At 60.3% G+C, this 19527-nt stretch overlaps 1 protein-coding gene across 2 annotated transcripts; it reads left to right on the plus strand.

Annotated features, from left to right (window-relative positions):
- The first annotated feature begins 2154 nt into the window (after positions 1–2154).
- On the plus strand, positions 2155–19164 carry WSB2 (WD repeat and SOCS box containing 2). 2 transcript variants are annotated; one of them, XM_056131008.1, is made up of 9 exons: positions 2155–2264; positions 6796–6964; positions 12823–13064; positions 13154–13285; positions 14920–15020; positions 17231–17403; positions 18099–18209; positions 18318–18425; positions 18983–19164. In XM_056131008.1, the coding sequence occupies exons 1-9, from the start codon at positions 2252–2254 to the stop codon at positions 19143–19145; spliced, it is 1212 nt and encodes a 403-aa protein (XP_055986983.1). In that variant the 5' UTR covers positions 2155–2251; the 3' UTR covers positions 19146–19164. The 2 variants fall into 2 exon arrangements, with proteins under 2 accessions (XP_055986983.1, XP_055986982.1); XM_056131007.1 differs by lacking the exon at positions 2155–2264 and having other exon boundaries at positions 6777–6964.
- The last annotated feature ends 363 nt before the right edge of the window (positions 19165–19527 follow it).

Here is a 19527-nt window from a genome sequence, read left to right on the forward strand (position 1 = left end):
ACCTGAGGAGGGTTCAGGATTTTCCCTGAAGTATTCAGGGCTCCCTCTCGTTTCTTTTTTTTTTTCTTTTGGGTCATACCCAGCGATGCTCAGGGGTTCCTTCTGGCTCATGCACTCAGGAATTATTCCTGGCGGTGCTCGGGGGCCCCTATGGGATGCTGGGAATCGAACCTGGGTCGGCCACGTGCAAGGCAGACGCCCTCCCCGCTGTGCTATTGCTCCAGCCCCTCCCTCTCATTTCTTGAAGACAGACCATCCCCCAGTCCACAAATAGTTGACCGAGTGTTCCAGATTGAGGGTGGCAAAGTCCAACTTGGTCCCTGTGCTTTTATCTGAATGTATTGTAAACTCCCAGGCCGCAGATGGGCCTCTGGGGGTCAGGGGGACACTCTCCAGGGGCCTCCCCGGAAGCTGGGGAAGGGGCACCCATTTGAGCACCCACAAGCACACGGGCCCTAGGATTGCTTCAGGAAAACACGGGAAATTTCAACAGTCCATGCACCAGGACCTGATTTCAAAGCCATCCGCGGGGCGGGGAGAATTGGTTGTGATGCAACAGGTGCCAACCTGGATCCTGAGTGTCCGCCCGGCCTTCCCCAGCAAGCTCTGAGCAGCCTCACTCACTCCCCTTTGCTGTTTGGCCAGTGGAGCGGGTTCAGGAGACTGTTCTGAGGTTATACAATTGTGTTTGTTTCTTTTTTTAAGATGATGGAATAAAGTTATTTTTAAATAAATGCTCTAGTGATCTTAATTTAGACCTGCTTAGTAAACAGAAAGCTTTGGAGAGGTGTTTTTTGTTTTGTTTGCTTTTTGGGTCACACCCAGTGGTGCTCAGGAGTCACTCCTGGCTCATGCACTCAGGAATCACTCCTGGCGGTGCTCGGGGGACCAGATGGGATGCTGGGAATGAACCTGGGTGGACCGCTTGCAAGGCAAAGACCCCGCCCTGCCCGCTGTGCTGTTGCTCCAGCCCCGCCTGGCCCTTTTTCATCTGGCACGATCCCCAATGTTCACCTGGCCTTTCCCTTCTGATCGAAAACACCACCCAGCTGATGCTTCCCTGGACCCTTCCACTTGGACCATCAGCTGCAGGCTGAGAGGGGCCCTGAGCCCCCCACCTTTGTTGTAACAACGAGCTCTGCTCCTGCCCTCACCTCCCCGTTTCTCCTTCGCTCTTTCTCGCCCCAGTTCCCCAGACCCCGGCGTCTTCGGGCCCCCGTCCTTATTCCCCAGGCTTCTCTCCGCCAGGTCCCCGTCTCCGCTCCGCTCCTCCCCCTCCTCCCCGCCACTAGGTTGGCTCGGACCGACACACCGGGCGGGCGGCCCCACCCTGTCTGCTCTCGCCCACCCTCACCTGAGCCCCGAGTTCGCTCGGCACCTCCCCGCTCACCATCCTCGCCGTGTACCTCTGCGACCCCCCGCACCCACCCCCATCAACATCAGGGCCCAGCTCTCACCTCCCGGACCCCTCGCCCAGCTTTATCCCTTAGTGGCCTTCACTTGACACCGCACCGCTTCCGACCCGGCCCCGGCCCCGCGTCCGCGCTCCCCCGCGCCCCCCGTTAGCTCCAGCCCTTTCCTCCCGGTTGCATCCAGGCTGCGTCCCCCCTCCCCGCCTCGCGTCTCCGCACCCGCATTCGGGCGGGGCCGAGTCCTCCGCCCCTGGCCCGCAGCCCCGCAGCCCCGCAGCGCGGCCCCCTCCCCGCACCCTGTCCCACCGCCCCTTGTCCGCGCTCCCGAGGCGCGGTCCGCCCTCCCCGCACCCCCAGTCCGACCCCGTCCGAGTCCCCCGCCCCCTCCCCCCGCAGCCCCTCACTCCCGCTCCCGGGTCGCTCCCCCGCCCCCCACCCGAGCCTGTCCGCGTCCCGCTCCCGTCCCCGCGCCCCCGGACCCCTCGACCCCGCACACTCCTTTTGTCCGTGTCCCCGCTCCGCTCCCTGCCCGCCCTCAGCCCGCCCCTCCATCGCACCCCGCCCGCACCGCGGCCGGCTCCCGCTGCGGACCCGGCTCCCACCAACCCACCCCTCTTCGGACCCCGCCCGCGGCCCCGCCCCGCCCCGCCCTCGCCCGCCCCGCCCCGCCCCGCCCCGGCCCGCCCGCCGCGCGCCACGTGACGGGAAGCAGCTGATGCGTCTCCCGGCGGGCGCGGGGGCCGGGGCCGGGGCGGGCGCGGGCGCGGGCGCGGGGGCGGCATGAGGGGCCGCGGCCCGGGGGGCTGAGCGCCCGCCGCTGCGGGCCCGCGCGCGTCCTCATGGAGGCCGGAGGTGAGTGGCCGCGTCCCCGCGCGCCGCTTTGTTTCGCTTTCGCGCGCCGGCCGGCGCGGAGGGCGGGCGGGCCTCGGGGCGGGGGGCGGCGGGACCCCGCACGCGCGCCCGGGACGCGTGGGGGACGCGGCGGCGCTGCCCGCCCTCGCCGGCCCGCGGGCCCGGGGCGGGGGCGGGTGGGCTGGGCGCCGCGGCCGAGCCCCGGCCCCCTCCCCCCGCTCGGCGCCCCCCGCGGGGCGTGTCGCAGAAGGGGCTGTTGCGGGGCGCCGCCTCCGTCGGCGGCGGGAGCCCCCGCCCCGGAGCGCGCGTTGCCAGGAGCGGGGTCGGGGTCCCCGGGAAACCAGACGGGCCGGAGCGGCCCCCGGCGGAGGCGCGTGCGGGGGAGCGGGGGAGCGGGGTGGGGCCTGCGGGACCCCCTGGGCCCGGCGCGGGGGCGAGCGGGGACCCCGCCGGGGAGGCGCTCGCGTCCGGCCGCGGGAACGGCAGGAAACGGAACCGCGGGGATGGACGTCCTGGGGGGCCGCTTGGGCCGAGGCCGCGGGCCGGGACCCCCTCCCCGGGCCGCAGTGCGCGGGGAGCGGGCAGGGCAAGGGAGGCCGGCGCGGGGCACGCGGCAGGTCAAGGCCAGGGCTCCGGATTTGGGCCGTTTTGTGCTCTTCCAGCCGGCGGGCGGCTCCGGGGGGTCCCGCGCAGCGTGTCCCCGGGGCCCTGTAACTTTCTGATTCGGAAAAGGCGCCGCTTTGTTTGCTGGGGGCTCTCCGGCCCTCCGCCCTCCCACCCAGACAAGGCCTTTCTTCCCAGCCCCTGGACGCCCCTTCCACACGGCCCCTGCTGTTGGCTGAACCCGATCCGAGTCTTTTTATAGCTTCCGCTGCTGTTTCTGGGGAGCGGAATCCGCCGGCGAGGCCGGCCCGCCGCCCCGGGTAGCAGGAATGTTTCCAGGCCTCCGTTCCTCCCGGCCATGGGTGGCTGTGTTTTGGGGTGTGGGCAGAAATCTTAAGGGTTGCCCAGCGACTGTTCGGGAAAATGGGGTGGGGTTGGGGGAGCAGAATATTAACCTTCCGTGGAAATAGAACAAAGCCCATTGTAATGGGACCACAATGGGCCGCAGTAGGCAGCTTCAAAGCCGCCTTCGAATGCTTTGAGGCAGCCAACGAATATTTATTGAGTGACATCTCGCTGCCTGTTGGCCCCAGTGGCCAGTACTGAAGCAGCCACCAATACGCTATGAAGTGCTGTAGCAGATGGGGGCTGGACCGATGACAGGAGGTCGGGCGCTTGCCTTGCACATGGCTGGCCTGGGTTGGGTCCCCAGCACCAAAGATGGTTTCCCAAGTCCCACCAGGAGTGATCCCTGAGCGCAGATCCTGGACTGAGCCCTGAGCCCTTCTGGGTGTGGCACCTCCGAAAATGTTGTAGCTATATTCGGAAACAGATGAAACCAATCCCAAAGTGATCTCTGCCCCTTGGCATACCTGAAATACTTCAGCATGTCTTCAGCTAAAAAATGACTGAGATATTTTACATATCGCTCTTCTTTTTCCTGTTTGGTACTGAGTCCTGAAGTTCCGTATCACCTATCACGTGCCCCTTCTGATCTGGACTTAGCCAGAGTTCAAGGATGAGGAGCCACGTGTGGTTCGTGGGGACAGCATGGGACGGGCGCAGCCCGGGAGCAGTGAGTGGCTGGACAAACGGGTCGGGGGCTGGGGGTAGAAATGGACCGTAAATAAGGACAAACCAGCCAGTGGTCAGACACTGTGTTGTCTGGTTAGAAAGGAAGTGGAAAAGCTGGACTGGGAAGGGCCAGGGCTGCTGTGGCCAGCGAGACGAGATCGGTGTCTGGGAAGGTGACCTGGACTGGGGCCAAGCGGAGAACTCGGGGTCCAGCCAGAGTTTTCCAGGCTAAGGGCACGGCCGGGTGCAGATCCTGTCGTCTGCCACATAGCTCCAATATCCTTCCATGGGAGAGGCCTACCTGGTACCTCCTAGCTGCCTGCAAGTCCACCCCATCCCCTACTAGACCATGGGCCCCTGTCAGGGTCACGTGCCCTCCCACTGGAAGCTGTATCGTTTCATCCTTTCCGCTGATGGCCTTTGAGGCATGGGGGCAGTGGTTTTTGTTGTTCTCACATGTCCCAGGTCCACGCTGCTTTCCTGATAGCCCGTTGGGAATCCTTGTGGTCTAGAGATGAAGAGATGGCCTTTGGCCCCTGGTCGCCTAGCTGGAAGCAGTGAGAGAGGAGACCCCCGTCCAGTCTCAGGCTGGAACTCTGGACCTGCCTAGATTGTCCCACTGGGGAATAAGTTCATGGTCCCCTTTGCCCCAGGATTGGACCCCCACCTGGCGGGACACGCACTGCTAAGTGGTAAGAAAATCAAGTGACAGGCCATGAACGCGTTGGGCGGTCAGCTGGACAAAGTCCTGGCGGCTGATCCCCAATAGAGGTGTGGCCGGAGGCACGGGGAGGAGAGAAAGATCCCCAGTGATTGACCCTAGGGCTGAAGGCAGGGGGAGGAGCCCGAAGGAAAGGGGGTGGGGCCCAAAGGAAAGGGGGTGGGGCCCGAAGGCAAGGGGGTGGAGCCTGCGTTTGGTTTTTAAGAGAGATGGCAGTCCGTCCTGGAAGGGCTGACCTGACCAGGACCGGTGGGAAGGCGGGGTCCCAGCTGGAAGACTGCTCATAAGGCAGAGAAGGGAGGAGATGGAGCCCTGCAGAGAGAGCAGGCAGGGCCACATGGCAGAGCCTTCTGGAAGCAGACTCGCTAGATGTAGATGTGGCTGGGGAGGTGGCCATCTGGAGGATACTTGTTGTCCGTGGCGGAGGAAGGGGACTTGGGGTGAATGCTATGGAAATGGAATAAAGAAGTCTTCGTCGTGGACGGAAATGTCTCTTCCGGGTCATCAACAGTTACCCTTGGCCCAGTGGCTGTTGTCAGTCACTGTCGGATTTTCAGTGACATTTGGGCTGATGATTTTTTATTGGGAACTCCGCGGGGAGGGGCTGTTCTGGGCTCTGTAGAACGTTGAGCACCGTCAGTGGCCTTTCCCGTTAGATACTATTGACACCACCACCCGGGATGCCACCTCCTGCAGCCACATGTCTTGGAGTCTGTAGGGCACCAGCCCCCTCACTGAGAACTACGACAGGTGTTCAGAGCTGAGGGCTGTCACCATTGCAAAGTAGAAAATGTTTAGAAAGGATGAGGGTGGGGAGACACCCAGGGGGTTCAGCGCTCACCTTGCACTCAGCCAGCCCCGGTTTGATCCGTGGCACTGCATCTGATGCCCCGAGCCCTACCAGGTGCGATCCCTGAGCACAGAGCCAAGAGTAAGCCCTCGACACCACCCGGCTGAACAGAAAAGTTCTTAAATCTCAGGGGGAGGGACTGGAGTGACAGCGCAGCGGGTAGGGTGTTTGCGACCGACCCGGGTTCGATTCCCAACATCCCATATGGTGCCCCGAGCACTGCCAGGAGTGATTCCTAAGTGCATGAGCCAGGAGTAACCCCTGAGCATCGCCGGGTGTGACCCAAAAAGCCAAAAAAAATTTACATATCTCAGGGGGATCCAGGACTCAAACCAAGGGGGGCCTGTGTTACCCCCCCACCCCGAGCTCACCCCAGACCCCCTAAGTTTGGAGTTTGCAAAGCCACCGAAGGCTGGATGAGCCTCACTACAGGTCCCCTGTGGGCCAGTGTCAGCTCACCCTGCCTTCCAGGATGTCCTGTGGCGCTTCCCTTAACGCAGCCCGCGCTGCCCTCTGTCCGGTGTGTGTGTGTCTGTGTCTGTGTCTGTGTCTGTGTCACTGGACGTGGCACTGTGGATCGTGTCGCCCGCCCCGTGAGTCACGGAGGGAAAGCGCTCCCTGACTCAGGGAGGTCAGATGTGAGCGGAACCCTCAAGACCCGCACCCAGCTATCCGTGAGGTGCTGGCTGTTTCCTAGGCCTCTGCTAACTGCTGTGCGAGACTGAAGAACTGGGCTCTCCGTGGGCTGTCGCTCTGCAAGGAGTGTCTGGATGCTCTGTGTTTCTGCTTCCCCGGGAATCCGCTCATCAGAGAGGCTGGGGGGAAGGTCTCCAGCAGGAGGAAGTGGGGAGCGAGAGGCCAGATTCGCGGGTGCAAGCGGGAGGAAGGGGGAGCAGGTCCCACATCTCTGCCGGGTGATGGGGGGTGTAGGAGGGGCGGTCGGTGCTTTGGCTTCAGCGCTGTTTCCCAGCCGGCTCAGCTCTGCAGGCTGCTCTGCCCCATGGGGCCCTCCCCAGGCCCCCGCCGACGGGTTTCACCTGCCCCCCCACCCCACACACACACCCCGCTTCCTCTGACTCACGGTTCACCAGGTTCACCATGGGGAGTGCCAAGACTGAGTCAGCACCCTGGAATGTGGCCTGTGGCCAAGGTGACTGCCCCCTGGGCACTTAAATGACACTTCCTTCCCGTTGGTGGCACGAGTCCCTGGGGAGACTGGCCCGGGGTGGGGTGCGACGTGGATGCCCCCGCGTGTGACGCCGCCATGCCCTCTTCCCCCCCAGAGGAGCCGCTGCTGCTGGCCGAGCTCAAGCCCGGGCGCCCACACCAGTTTGACTGGAAGTCCAGCTGCGAGACCTGGAGCGTGGCCTTCTCCCCCGACGGCTGCTGGTTCGCCTGGTCCCAGGGCCACTGCATCGTCAAGCTCATCCCCTGGCCGCTCGAGGAGCATTTGTAAGTGTGCTCGGCACCCCCCCCCTCGGGGCACCCTGCCCACGATCTCAGCTGGAGAAGGCTGAGCAGATCAGGCACTGGGGCCGTCCGCACCCCGCTTTCTGGCTCTCTCAAAGTGGGTTTTGTGGTCCTGTGGGAATTGGCTTGTGAAATTCTCTTCTATTTGTTGAGATAGCATTTCTGTGGCCCGCAGTTGTCCTGTTGCAGGTATGTGGTCCGTGGCCACAGCAACAGTACAGCGGTTAAGGTGCTTTTCTTGCATCCACCATCCCCGGTTCGAATCCTGGTACCACCAGGAGTGATTCCTGAGCAAGGAGGACACCCGGGCCACCCCCGGGTGTGGCCCCAGACAGTGGACAGTTGAGGACCAGGGGAGAACACAGGAGCCAGGGCACCGGCCTCGCATCCCGCCCACCCAGTTTGATCCCCTGCACTGTCTCGAGTCTCCCCGAACACCGCTGGGTGAGGTGCCCACGTCTCAAGGAGTGTGTAGGCCCGCGCCCTTCGTCTAGTTAGAGCCGTGCGACTGTCACCGTGGTCCCCGCTAGCACGTTTCTGTTGGGGGCACACCTAGCAGTGCTGGGGCTTGGAGGCTGCTCCCTGGCCGTGCTCGAGGGACCATGTGGTGGTGGGGATGGAAGCCCAGCCTGCTGCTTGCGAACCTTTGCACTTAAACGCTGTGCTTTCTCTCCCCGGGCCCCGGGAACATTCCATAATCCCGTGCTGCGTCCTCCAGACCCCTTGACCCTCAAGCACGGAGCAGAGCAGTCTCTAATCTCCTTCCCAGCACTACACATTAGTTTTGTGTGTGTGTGTGGGGGGGGTTGCTGTGGTTAGGCAGTGCGTTGAGTCTGGAGTTCGAACCCTGAACCTCATACATGCTGGGCCTGTGTCCTACCTCAGGCTTGCCCATTGGGCTTCTTCCCTCAGCAGGGTACCAGACTGAGGCGAGTGCTCACTTGTGCCCCCTGGCGGGGAGGTGTGAGGATGGCGCGTCCCGTCAGTTCGTGTCCCAGCAGCGGGACTCTGGGCTCCTCTTTGGCCGGTACCCGTCCTGCTGAGCAGATGTTCACTCACACGCTTTCGGGCAGACTCTTGTCTTCTCTGCGTTGTGTTTTTGGGGCCACACCTAGCAGTACTCAGGACTGCTCTTGGCCTGGTGCGTGAGGGTCATACTCTGGGGTGCTGCCATGTACTCCAAGGCCCCTGTGTGCAGTTCATGTGCCACTCCCGACCTTAGAGCCCCCTCCCGGTCCTTTGTCTTTTGGTTTTCTTTTCCTTTTGGGGCTACACCTGGTGCTGCTCAAGCCTAACTCCCGGCCCTTTGCTCTGCGGTCACTCCTGGCGGGACTCGGGGCCCTATGGGGGGGGCAGGGGCTCGAATCCAGGTCAGCCGTGTACGAAGCTTGTATTCTATTCTATCCATGAAGCTTGTATTCTATCTAGTATCTCTCTGGACCTTTTTTTTCGGGGGGGGTCATACCTGGCGATGTTCAGGGGTTACTCCTGGCTCTGCTCTCAGGAATTACTCCTGGCAGTGCTCAGGGGACCATATGGGATGCTGGGAATTGAACCCAGTTGGCTGCATGCAAGGCAAACGCCCTACCTGCTGTACTATTGCTCGAACCCCTCTCTGGACATCGGACATTTTTTTTTAAATTTTTATTAGTGAAACACCATGAGGTACAGTTGTAGACTTACAGATTTTTGTGCTTGGGTTTCAGTTATACAATGATCAAGTACCCATCCCTCCACCAGTGCCCATTCTCCACCACCACTGATCCCAGTATCCCTCCCACCCCCCATCCCCCCACCCCACCCCGCCTCTGTGACAGGGCATTCCCTTCTGTTCTCTCTCTCCTTTTGGGTGCTGTGGTTTGCAAAAGAGGCATTGAGTGCCAATCATGTTTGGTCTATAGTCTACTTTCAGCATGTATCTCCCATCCTGGGAGGATCCTCCCAACACCCTTCATTTGGTGCTCCCTTCTCTATCTGAGCTGCCTTTTTCCCTAGCATGTGTGGCTGGCCTCCATGCCATGGAGCAAAATTCCTGGTACTAATCTCGGCCACTCTTGGGTATTACGGACATTGGACATTTTTATCCTTTATTTTTTTCTTTTAAATTTTGCACCTTACCTGGACAGTGCTCAGGGCTTCCTTCTGGCTCTGTACTCGGTCACTAATGGTGCTGCTCAGGGCACCTTCCCCAGTGCCAGGGATCTAACTGGGTTTGGCCCCTTGGGAAGCAAACACCTTACCCACTGAACTGTCTCCAGAGCTGTTTGTGTAATAATCCGGAGAACAGTGGTCAGATTTCCAAAGTGGCTGCCCCATTCGGCAATGCCACCAGCCAGACAAGGTCTCCAACACGTTCCCTCGCCAGCCCTGGTCGTGTGTGCCCGCAGTCAGGATTCTCACTTCCTCAGTGTTCCACTTAATGATAAGGTCAAGTCCTGTTCTGAATACAAAGGATCAAGGTCAAGTCCTGTTCTGAATACAAAGGATCCCACTTTTTTTTTTGGGGGGGTCACACCCGGCAGTTGCCTTCTTGGGCTGTTTTTGGCTTCCGCCGGGCTGTTCTCCCGGTGTCACGTGGTGTTTGCTCCTGACCCTCAGGTTGAGCCGCTTTTCAGGTGCTGATGGGCCCTGGGTGTGTTACTGGGAAAATGTCTGTCTGGATTCGCCTAATCGGGCATTTGCCTACATTATTATGGACCAAGTTTAGCTTCCCGCATATGCAGTTTTCCTTTCTTTGAATGCTGGGAGGCTCCATCTCCCCAGGCCACTTCACACCCATGCTCGGTGGTAGGGAGCAAGTTAACAGCTTACAGTGCAAAAAAAAAATCATTTTTGCCTGACACTAAGCTTAGGCCGGAGACTTGTGATAAATCCAGTGGGCCTTGCTTTTTTGTTTTGTTTTGTTTTGTTTCAGGGTGTTTTGAGGTCACACCGGTGGTGCCTGGGAGCTTGACCCTGGCTCTGGGCTCAGAGTTCACTCCTGGGGGTGTTCGGGACCCTGTGGGGTGCCGTAGCAAGCAGCAGGGAAGACACCTTAACCCCAGTACCCTCTCTCAGGCCTGTTTTAGGCCTTTATTATAATTTTGTGATCAAATTCCTAGGTGCTCTTTTCCTTCCAGAAATTCTTACAGAAGAAAAGTGTTGTCTTGCAGATAGGTAATACTGAATTTGCTGAGGGGCTGGAGAGATGTGGATAGGGCACTTGCCTTGCATCTGTCTGACCCGGGTTCAATCCCTGGCATCTCACAGGGTCCCCGGAGCACCGCCAGGAGTGCTTCCTGAGTGCAGAGCCAGGAGTGACCCCTGAGCACTGCCGGGTGGGACCCCAAAACTTTTTTTTTAAGTATAAAAAATTTATTAAAGTTCTTGTTCCCCAAATCTAAGACTTTTTAAAAAAATTTTTATTAGTGAAATACCATGAGGTACAGTTGTAGGTTTACAAATTTTTGTGCTTGGGTTTCGGTTATACAATGATCAAATACCCATCCCTCCACCAGTGCCCATTTTCCACCACCATGGATCCCAGTATCCCTCCCACCCCCCATCCCCCCATCCCACCCTGCCTCTGTGGCAGGGCATTCCCTTTTGATCTCTCTCGCCTTTTGGGTGTTGTGGTCTGCAAAAGAGGCATTGAATGGCAAACATGTTCAGTCCATAGTCTACTTTCAACATGCATCTCCCCTCCTGGGAGGATCCTCCAAACACCCTTTATTTGGTGCTCCCTTCTCTATCTGAACTGCCCTTTCCTCTGGAATACCTGGCTGGCCTCTAAGCTATGGAGTAATCCTCCTGGTGTTGATCTCAGCTATTCTTGGGTATTAATCTCATATTTTGTTACTTTATATCCCCCAGATGAATGCCAACTTTTTATGTCTATCCCTCTCTTTCTGACTCATTTGGCTTAGCATGATACTTTCCATATTGTACCACTTGTATGTAAATTTCATGACTTCATCTTTTCTAACAGCTACATAGTACTCCATTGTGTAGATGTACCAAAGTTTCTTTAACCAGTCATCTGTTCTTGGGCACTCAGGTCTCTTCCAGTTTCTGGCTATTGTAAAGAGTGCTGCAATGAACAAACAAGTGCATATGTTACTTCGACTATACATTTTTACCTCTCTGGGATATATTCCCAGGAGTGGTATTGCTGGGTCAAATGGGAGCTCAATTTCTAATTTTTTGAGAAACGTCCATCCTGTTTTCCAAAAGGGCTGAACCAGTCGGCATTCCCACCAGCAGTGAAGGAGTAGGACCCCAAAACTTTTTAAAATATTGCTGAAATTGGGTGCTGTCCTACTTGTTGGGGGTGAGGATATGTCTGACTCGGCCTCGAGGACCTTGAAAATGTCTTCCTGCCTACCAGGAATCTCTGAAATGCAGCCATCTATTTACACGTATCGATTTTTGTCAGGAAGTCCATCCCAGTGCATGGTCTGAAACGCTTGACTCGAGGAGGGGCCGGGAGCAGGGCAGGGGTGGCTGGGAGAGTGAGGTTGCAGCCACGTGCATCCGTAGCCGTCCGGGGTTGTGTGTGCCCGAAGTCGGATTCTCACTTCCTCTGTGCCCCGCCTCATGATAAGGTCAAGTCCTGTTCTGAATACAAAGGATCCACTTCATACCCAGACTGAAGTCTGACAGAAACGTATCACCTGCCAGTTTGTTTTTATACCATAAAAAGGAGGGGCTGGAGTGACAGCGCAGCTGGAAGGGCGTTCACCTTGCATGCGGCTGACCCGGGTTCGATCTGGCATCTCATATGGTCCCCCAGCACCGCCGGAGTGATTCCTGAGTGCAGAGCCAGGAGAAACCCCTGAACATCACTAGTGTGAACCAAAAAGCGCAAAAAAAAAAAAAAAAAGCCTGAACCCTGATGCTCTCTCTGGCCCTGCTCTGCTTTTTTGTTGAGATTCTAACACGCTCCAGCCTGCTGAGCTCTGGGTCTGAGGATGATGATGCTGAGGAGGAAGAGGAAGACAGGTTGGGGCCAACCTGGAGGGGACCACATGGGTTGCCGGGGATCGAACCCGGGTCGGCCACATGCAAGGCAAACACCCTCGCCGCTGGAACTGGGCGGGGTGAAGCAGCAGGCAGCCTGTTCCAGGCGAGCTGTGGGCAAGGGAAGGGACTTCCCTGCTCCTTAGAGACGAGGGTCCCCCGGCCACGTGGGGGTCGGGGCTCTCCATTGTCTGCCGGTGCGGAGCCTTCCGCTTGCGTCATCCTGGGGGAACCCTGAAGCCTTGGGCTCAGAGGCCGCGCACAGCCAGGCTTTGACCAGGGCAGCAGCCGGAGCTCGTCGTGCCTCTGTCAGCCACAGAGTCCCTGGAGCTTGGCTCATCCAGCTGCTACTCTCGGGCGCACGCATCTCGGCATGAGCGTTTTGCGTATTTCCCTCTGGAGGCGCCTCTCCTCTCTCTCCCCTCACACCTTTCTAAAGAAGTTTCAGTTAAAACTAGGAGAGAGAGAAAAACAGAGAGAGAGAGAGAGATAAAGGAGAGACAGGGACAGACAGAGACAGAGAGAGGGAGACCCCTCTGGCAGGAGTCGGAGTGATAGTATGTCGGGGGCGGGGGGGCACTCGCCTTGCACACAACATCCCATATGGTGCCCCAGCACCGCCAGGAGTGATCCCTGAGAGAAGAGCCAGGGGTAAGCCCTGAGTACCTCCCAGTGTGGCCCCCAAACCCAGACAATGATTTTTCGGACAAAGGAAAAGAAAAGTCCCAGCAGAACCCGCCTCTGGCTGGCTCCTTCCCGGGCTCGGCTCGGCTCTGCCAGGTGAACCGTTGCCCACCGGCCCTGGCGGATTCCTTAACTCGCCCCGTCTCTGCTTCCTGCAGCATCCCGAAAGGGTTTGAAGCCAAAAGCCGGAGCAAAAGTGATTCGAAAGGGCGCGGCAGCCCCAAGGAGAAGACCCTGGACTGCGGCCAGATCGTCTGGGGCCTGGCCTTCAGCCCCTGGCCCTCTCCCCCGAGCCGGAAGCTCTGGGCACGTCACCAGGCCCAGGGCCCCGACGCCGCCTGCCTGATCCTCGCCACGGGCCTCAATGACGGGCAGATCAAGATCTGGGAGGTGCAGACCGGTAGGTGCCCCACAGGGCCCAGGGCGCTCGGGGTGCAGAGACTCCCCAAGGGCCCAGGGCTGTGGTGCTGACCGGCTGTCCCCCCCAAGGCCTCCTGCTCCTCAACCTTTCCGGTCACCTGGACGTGGTGCGGGACCTGAGCTTCACGCCCAGCGGCAATTTGATTCTGGTCTCCGCGTCCCGGGATAAGACCCTGCGCATCTGGGACCTGAACAAACATGGTAGGGGCCTGGGGTCCGGGTGTCTGCCCCCGTCTCCCTCCCTGCTGTCGGGCCGCCCACACCGGCCCCCAGGCAAGGCTTCTAATCCCAAAGGTGCTGTGGATGCGAATTCACACGGATTCGCATCCGAAATGGCTTTTCTCTCCCTGGGACTCTTGCCTCCAGCTGGGGAACCCCTCTGCCCCCTCCCCCCAAAACACACACACTCACACTCTCTGTGCAAGCCACATCCCCCACTTCGAGAACCTGCAGTCCCGGGCCGGGCGCCTCTCGTTAGAAGGGGTTCCTCTGCTGAGTGGCATCATCCCTTCTTCTGGAAGCTTCTCTCTGGCCAGCGGGCGCCAGTGTGGAGCAGCTGGGTCTGGAGTCCTAGCCTGGGTCTGTGTCACCTTGTGACTTTTGAAAAGGTGACACGGGAAGCACCCAGCTTCTGGTTGCCCCGGGGAATGCAGACCCAGGACTATGAACGGTCCGAGAGACACCCCGAAATTCTGGCTGAGCCCCGACTGCCCCAGCTCCAGGAGAAGAGAATGGCCCCAGCCGTCTGCGTGTCCCAGTGCCAGGCTCGTGCTGGCTTCTGCCGGTCGGCGGTCGGCGGGCACTTTGCTGTCACAGCCTGATGCGGGCCTGTGGGTCGGGTGCCTCTCGACACGCCAGTTCCATCTGGAGCGTTGGCAGAGCAGCACCCACCGCCTGGGTGGCCCAGAAAGTGTCATGGTGTTGGGGAAAGGCGGGTGGCGGGCTGGACGCAGCCAGACGCGAGGGCCCTTTCAGAGAGGCGGAGGCTGAAAGCTGACCCAGGCCCTGGCATTCCCGGGCTCCCCCAGAAGTGCAGGCGCCCCTTGTGCCTGCCTGGCACGGGTGCCCCCGGACACCGGTCCTGGGGTGCTCCAGGGCTGCCATCCTGCACGGCTCGTGCTCTTCCGCCTGAGCCAGTAACTGTCCGGCCAATTCTGCCTCTTCCTGTCCGAGCCGGTGTGGAGGCTGCTTTCGAAAGCTTATCCTCCGTGTGGTTCTCTGCCCAGCCCCCAGCTGCGCGCACTGCCCCGCGTGGCTCAAGCCCTTGGCACTTCCGGGCCTGGCCGTCTTCATCCCGGGGCATCCCAGCCCACCCTTCTTTCTGAGGCCTTCATCTGTGGATTCGCCCTCTCTGAGTTCACCCCCAGACTGAGGCCTGAAGAGTTACTGGGACCTGGGCGAGCGGTGGAAGCTGTTCAGACCCGTGTGCTGACCCCAGGGCACGTCCACCAGTATCGGGGCGTGGTGGGGGGTGGCTGTGAGAAGGGAAACCCCCAGGGGATACGAGCCAGAGAGAAGCACCAGGGCTCAGTCAGGAGGCTTCCGAGCATGTTGGTGCTTGGGGGACCAAAGGAACGTTCTCCGCCACCCGATGCTGTGTCCACCCGTGATCGCCGACCTCGGTGGATTTTGATGGAGCAGGATGACGCGGTTCTCCCCAAGGCAGCGGCCGTTTGTGCCGGCCCCTCGAGCTCAGGGGTTCTAAGGGCAAATTCACCCCATCCCTTTGCAGTAGGGAGGCGGGCGAGGAGGGGCCTGGAGGGCAAGGCGGAGGGGGGCGGTCTCCCCACCCAGGCCCCGCCGCTGGCTCACGGGGGCCCCTCTCTTCTCCCCAGGGAAACAGATCCAGGTGCTGTCCGGCCACCTGCAGTGGGTGTACTGCTGCTCCATCTCCCCGGACTGCAGCATGCTCTGCTCGGCCGCGGGCGAGAAGTCGGTGAGGCGAGGGCGTGGCCCGGCTGGCGGGGGTGGGGTGGGGGGGGGCTCTTCCGCCAGTCACCCCTGGATTGGCACTTGGTGGGAACGCAGAGAGGAGCTGGGGGGCAGGGGCTCGCCTCTGCAGCGCTCAGGGCTGCTTTCCATTAGTTCATTGATTTCTGGGTTTGGGGCCACACCTGGCAGTGCTCGGGGCTGACTCCCGGCTCTGAGCTCAGGGATCCCTCCCGGTGACGATACGGGGTGCTGGGGATCAATGTGCAAGGCAAGTGCCATCTCCTCTGCACTCTTGGCCCCTCAAGGATGCTTCTAAAAAAGTTTTTTCCCCCTCTAGAGGCGTAAGCTTTTTGGTTTGGATTTCTTTTTGGGAGTGGGGGAATCACCCTGCGATGCTCAGGGGTTACTCCTAGCAGTTCTTGGGGGACTGTATGGGATATCAGGGATCGTATCCCTTATCGACTGCATGGCTTATTTTAATGATTTTTTTTTTGCTTTTTTTTTTGGGGGGGGTCACACCCGGCGATGCTCAGGGGTTGTTATTCCTGGCTCTCCAGTCAGGAATTACTCCTGGCGGTGCTCGGGGGACCACGTGTGATGGCGGGGATTGAACCCAGGTCGGCCGCGTGCAGGGCAAATGCCCTACTCACTGTACTATCGCTCCAGCCCCACTTAACTCTGGCTTATTTTGTTGGTCAGTTGAACCTTGGGGCCTCACACATGCAAGGCAGGTGCTCGACCACTGGGCCCCATTCCCGGCTCTGGAGTCTTGGAGATTTTAAGTGTTGCTGGGCTCAGAGATGGTCGCTCGTCGGGCTGAGGGACTGCCGTGCATGGGGTCATTCCCCAGCCCTTCAGGGGCAGCTTTTGGGGTCAGAGTGTGGCCCCAAAGCGTCAACAAAGATTTTAAAAATTGTGGCTAACACATGGGGACCAATGTTTTCGTTGAAGCATCTAACTTGAAAGCAGCCAGTTAGCATTTCCACTTCAAATATGGGACCTGGGGCCCCTTGGACTTTGCTCTGAAGCCCTGTTATTGATTGACCGTGAGGGTGTTTCTCTGGGTCTCACCTCTCTCTCTCTTTCTTGTTTCTGTTTTTGTTTTCACCAGGCTCAGGAATTACTCCTGGTTCTGTGCTCAGGGATCACTCCTGGCATTGCTGGGGGGCCTTTCTGTGGTGCCAGGGATCTCACCCGAGGTGGCCACAGGCCAGGCAAATGCCTTCACCCCTGCTGTTTCTCTGACCGCTCGTCTATTTTTTGTCATTTCGTAAGATACTAGCAACACAAGAGGGGTCTGGGAATAGTATTTTGTATCTGCATTGAGCTCTCAGCCATGATTGAGCGACGTCCAGGAGCGAGTACTGAGCATGCCGGAGGCCTGGCACCACCAGGAGTGGCCCCTCAGCATCCCCAGGTGTTACCCCCAAACCAAAAAATCCAGGTCCATCATTCCCTAGGGCCCAGCATTTAATCTGCTGGTTGGAATTTGGGGAAAGTGAATTTCCTGAAAGAAGATTTCTCCTTCCCACAATCTGCAAGCAGGTCGGGGTGGGTTTTCCTGGCCCCAGAGCACTTGGCGGCCTGCTGTGTCCGCCCTGGAGTCACTTCTGACCCCGTCTTCGGTACGCGTGAAGGACAGAGGGGCTTGACTTGGCGGTCACACGCACGGCGTGTTGGCGGGCAGCTCGGGCGCGTGGCTCAGTGGGGTTGGCTGGCCGCCTCTCGGGGCTGGCCCGGATGGCCGGAGAGAGCACCTTTGTCAGCGTGTCCTGGTTAGGTGGCCAGAGACTCCGCTCTCGGGGCTGGATAGTTCAGCAGGTAGGGCACTTGCCTCGCACACAGCCCAAACCCAGGTTTGCTCCCTGGCTCCCTGGAGGGTCTTGAGTCCCACCAGGAGTCATCCCTGAGCACGCCAGGTGGGGCTGTAAAAAACAAACAACTTCCCCCACAGGTATGGGGAGATAGGCGTGGGGGCGGGGTGCAGTCAGCCTTGCTTTGATCCCCAGCCTGTAGGGTCCCTCAGGGTCCCTCAGGGTCCCTCAGCCCCGTCAGGAGCCCTGAGCAGAGCCAGGAGTAAGCCTGGAGCACCACCGGTCGCGGCCCCCCACAACCAAAAACTCATCAGAATGTCCATCTGCGCCTCGATTTCCAGGGCCTCTGTCCCTCACGGGGGCCTGGTCGCCGGCCCTCACCCGCCCTGTGTCCTCGCAGGTCCTGCTCTGGAGCATGAGGTCCTACACGCTGATCCGGAAGCTGGAGGGTCACCAGAGCAGTGTTGTCTCCTGCGACTTCTCCCCTGACTCTGCCTTGCTGGTCACGGCCTCATATGACACCAACGTCATCATGTGGGACCCCTACACCGGCGAGAGGCTGAGGGCACTCCAGTAAGCACCCCCGTCTGTGTGTGGGGGGGGCGGTTTTTTTATGGGGTGTGCGTGTGTGGTGGTGTGGGTGGTGGTGGTTGTGTGTGTGGTGGTGTGTGTGCTTGTGTGTGTGGTGGTGGTGTATATGTGGTGGAGTGTGTTGCAGTGTGTGTGGTGGTGGTGGTTGTGGGGGGGGTGTGTGTGTGTGTGTGTGGTGGTGGTGGGGCGTGTGTGGGGGACAGCACACATCCCTCTCAGAGCCTGGGCCAGGGAGCGACACCTCAGGCAGCTGTGGGCACTTCGGTGTCTGGTTTCAGGATAGACCGAGGCTCCCGGATGGAGCAGGGAGGCTCGAGTGCCCGTACCCCAGTCTGAGCCAACGTGTGGGCTGCGCCAGCCTCTCAGCCAGGCTTTCTCTCCAGCCCCGCCATGGGCTGGGCCTGCCTCTGTTATCGCATCAGCCCTGGGGACTCTCCGGTCCCGCCTGGGGCACCCCGGGGAGGGCAGGCTTGCGGGAGGGAGCGCGGGGCGGGCGAGGGGCACCCTGGGAGCCCGAGAAAGCCTTTTCCCAGTCGCCCACGCCAGGGGGTCTTCAGAGGGGACCCGGGAGCCCTGCACCGCCTCGGCTGGGGACGGCCTCCTGCCCCGGGTTTGCGGTGAGGGGTCTGCGGGCAAGGGCGCGCGTCCCCAGGCTCGGCTTCCCTCCCCCACTGCAGCCACACCCAGCTCGACCCGGCCATGGACGACAGCGATGTCCACCTGAGCGCCCTGCGGTCCGTGTGCTTCTCTCCCGAAGGCTTGTACCTCGCCACGGTGGCAGATGACAGGTGAGCCACGCACTGCTCCCTCGGGCAAGGACGGGCTCGCGACCCGTCCCAGCCTGGCCTTGGGGACCCTGCCTGCCCCAGCGCTGCCACTGGCCCGTCTCCCCACAGGCTGCTCAGGATCTGGGCCCTGGAGCTGAAAGCGCCCGTTGCCCTGGCGCCCATGACCAACGGGCTCTGCTGCACATTCTTCCCGCACGGCGGGGTCATCGCCACGGGGTGCGTATGCGCTGGAGCAGCGAGCATCTTTGGGCTAATGACGAAGCCTTGCGGGCCCGTGAGGGAGGATCTCCTCTCCTGCCTCCTGAGGTTTAACCGTCCCACGGCTCAAGCTGCAGTGAGGGCCACGGGAAGGGCCAAGTTCGAGGGGAGGCAGAACTCACGATGCAGGGGCTGGAGCGACAGCACAGGGGGGAGGGTGCTTGCCTTGCACGTGGCCGACCCGGGTTCGATTCCCAGCATCCCCTAGGGTCCCCTGAGCACCGCCAGGAGTGACTCCTGAGTGTAGAACCAGGAGGAACCCTTGCGCATCGCTGGGTGTGACCCAAAAAGAAGAGAAAAAAGTCACGGTGCAGAATTCGCAGGGAGATGGCATTCCTGCAAGGGGCTGAGGCTCCCCTTTGCCCGGGCCGGGATCCAGAAGTGGCTGCACTGACTCACATGGGCACTCCGGTGTGTCCCCAGCGCCCCCAGCCGCACCAAGAGCTGGGGAGACACCAGAAACCCCCCAGCCCGGGGCAGCCCCATCTCAGGCATCCGTTTCTGCTTCCTTTCAGGACGAGGGACGGCCACGTCCAGTTCTGGACGGCCCCCCGGGTCCTGTCGTCGCTGAAGCACTTATGCCGGAAGGCCCTGCGGAGCTTCCTCACCACGTACCAAGTGCTCGCACTGCCGATCCCCAAGAAGATGAAAGAGTTCCTCACCTACAGGACTTTCTGAGCCCGCGGCCCGGCTCGCTCGGCGCAGCAGTGATGCCGGCATGGGGTCGGGACTGGACCAGGAGGGAGGAAACTGGACTTGGGTGGGCTCCGCCCTTGGTCTGGTCCACATAGACGTCCGGTGTTGGTCGCCTCCTAGTGGTTCTGGGTTGTGTGCAGTGACCGATGTTGTGGGTGAGCATGGCAGGACCCCTGGGCCCCCCATTCTCCTGCTGTGTCGTTGCCGTCATGAAGTCGTCTCCTGCCCGGTGCTCTGCTTCCTCCAGCTGCCACGAGGGACCAGCAGGGCGTGTGCAGGGATGGGTGTGTACGTGGTGTGTGTATGTGTGTGTGTGTGCGCGCGTGTCCAGGCCCAGCCGCATGACCGTCCGCATGGCTCGTGA

Source organism: Sorex fumeus, unplaced genomic scaffold (assembly GCF_029834395.1).
Source record: "Sorex fumeus unplaced genomic scaffold, SorFum_2.1 ptg000083l, whole genome shotgun sequence".
Lineage (NCBI taxonomy): Eukaryota > Metazoa > Chordata > Mammalia > Eulipotyphla > Soricidae > Sorex > Sorex fumeus.

Excerpts from the sequence above, each read along its gene's own strand:
- WSB2 (XM_056131007.1), top strand. The coding sequence starts at position 6,777 with ATGCCCTCTTCCCCCCCAGAGGAGCCGCTGCTGCTGGCCGAGCTCAAG. Across the intron at positions 13,065-13,153 it reads GATCTGGGAGGTGCAGACCG|GCCTCCTGCTCCTCAACCTT; the intron begins GTAGGTGCCCCA and ends GTCCCCCCCAAG. Across the intron at positions 17,404-18,098 it reads GAGAGGCTGAGGGCACTCCA|CCACACCCAGCTCGACCCGG; the intron begins GTAAGCACCCCC and ends CCCCCACTGCAG.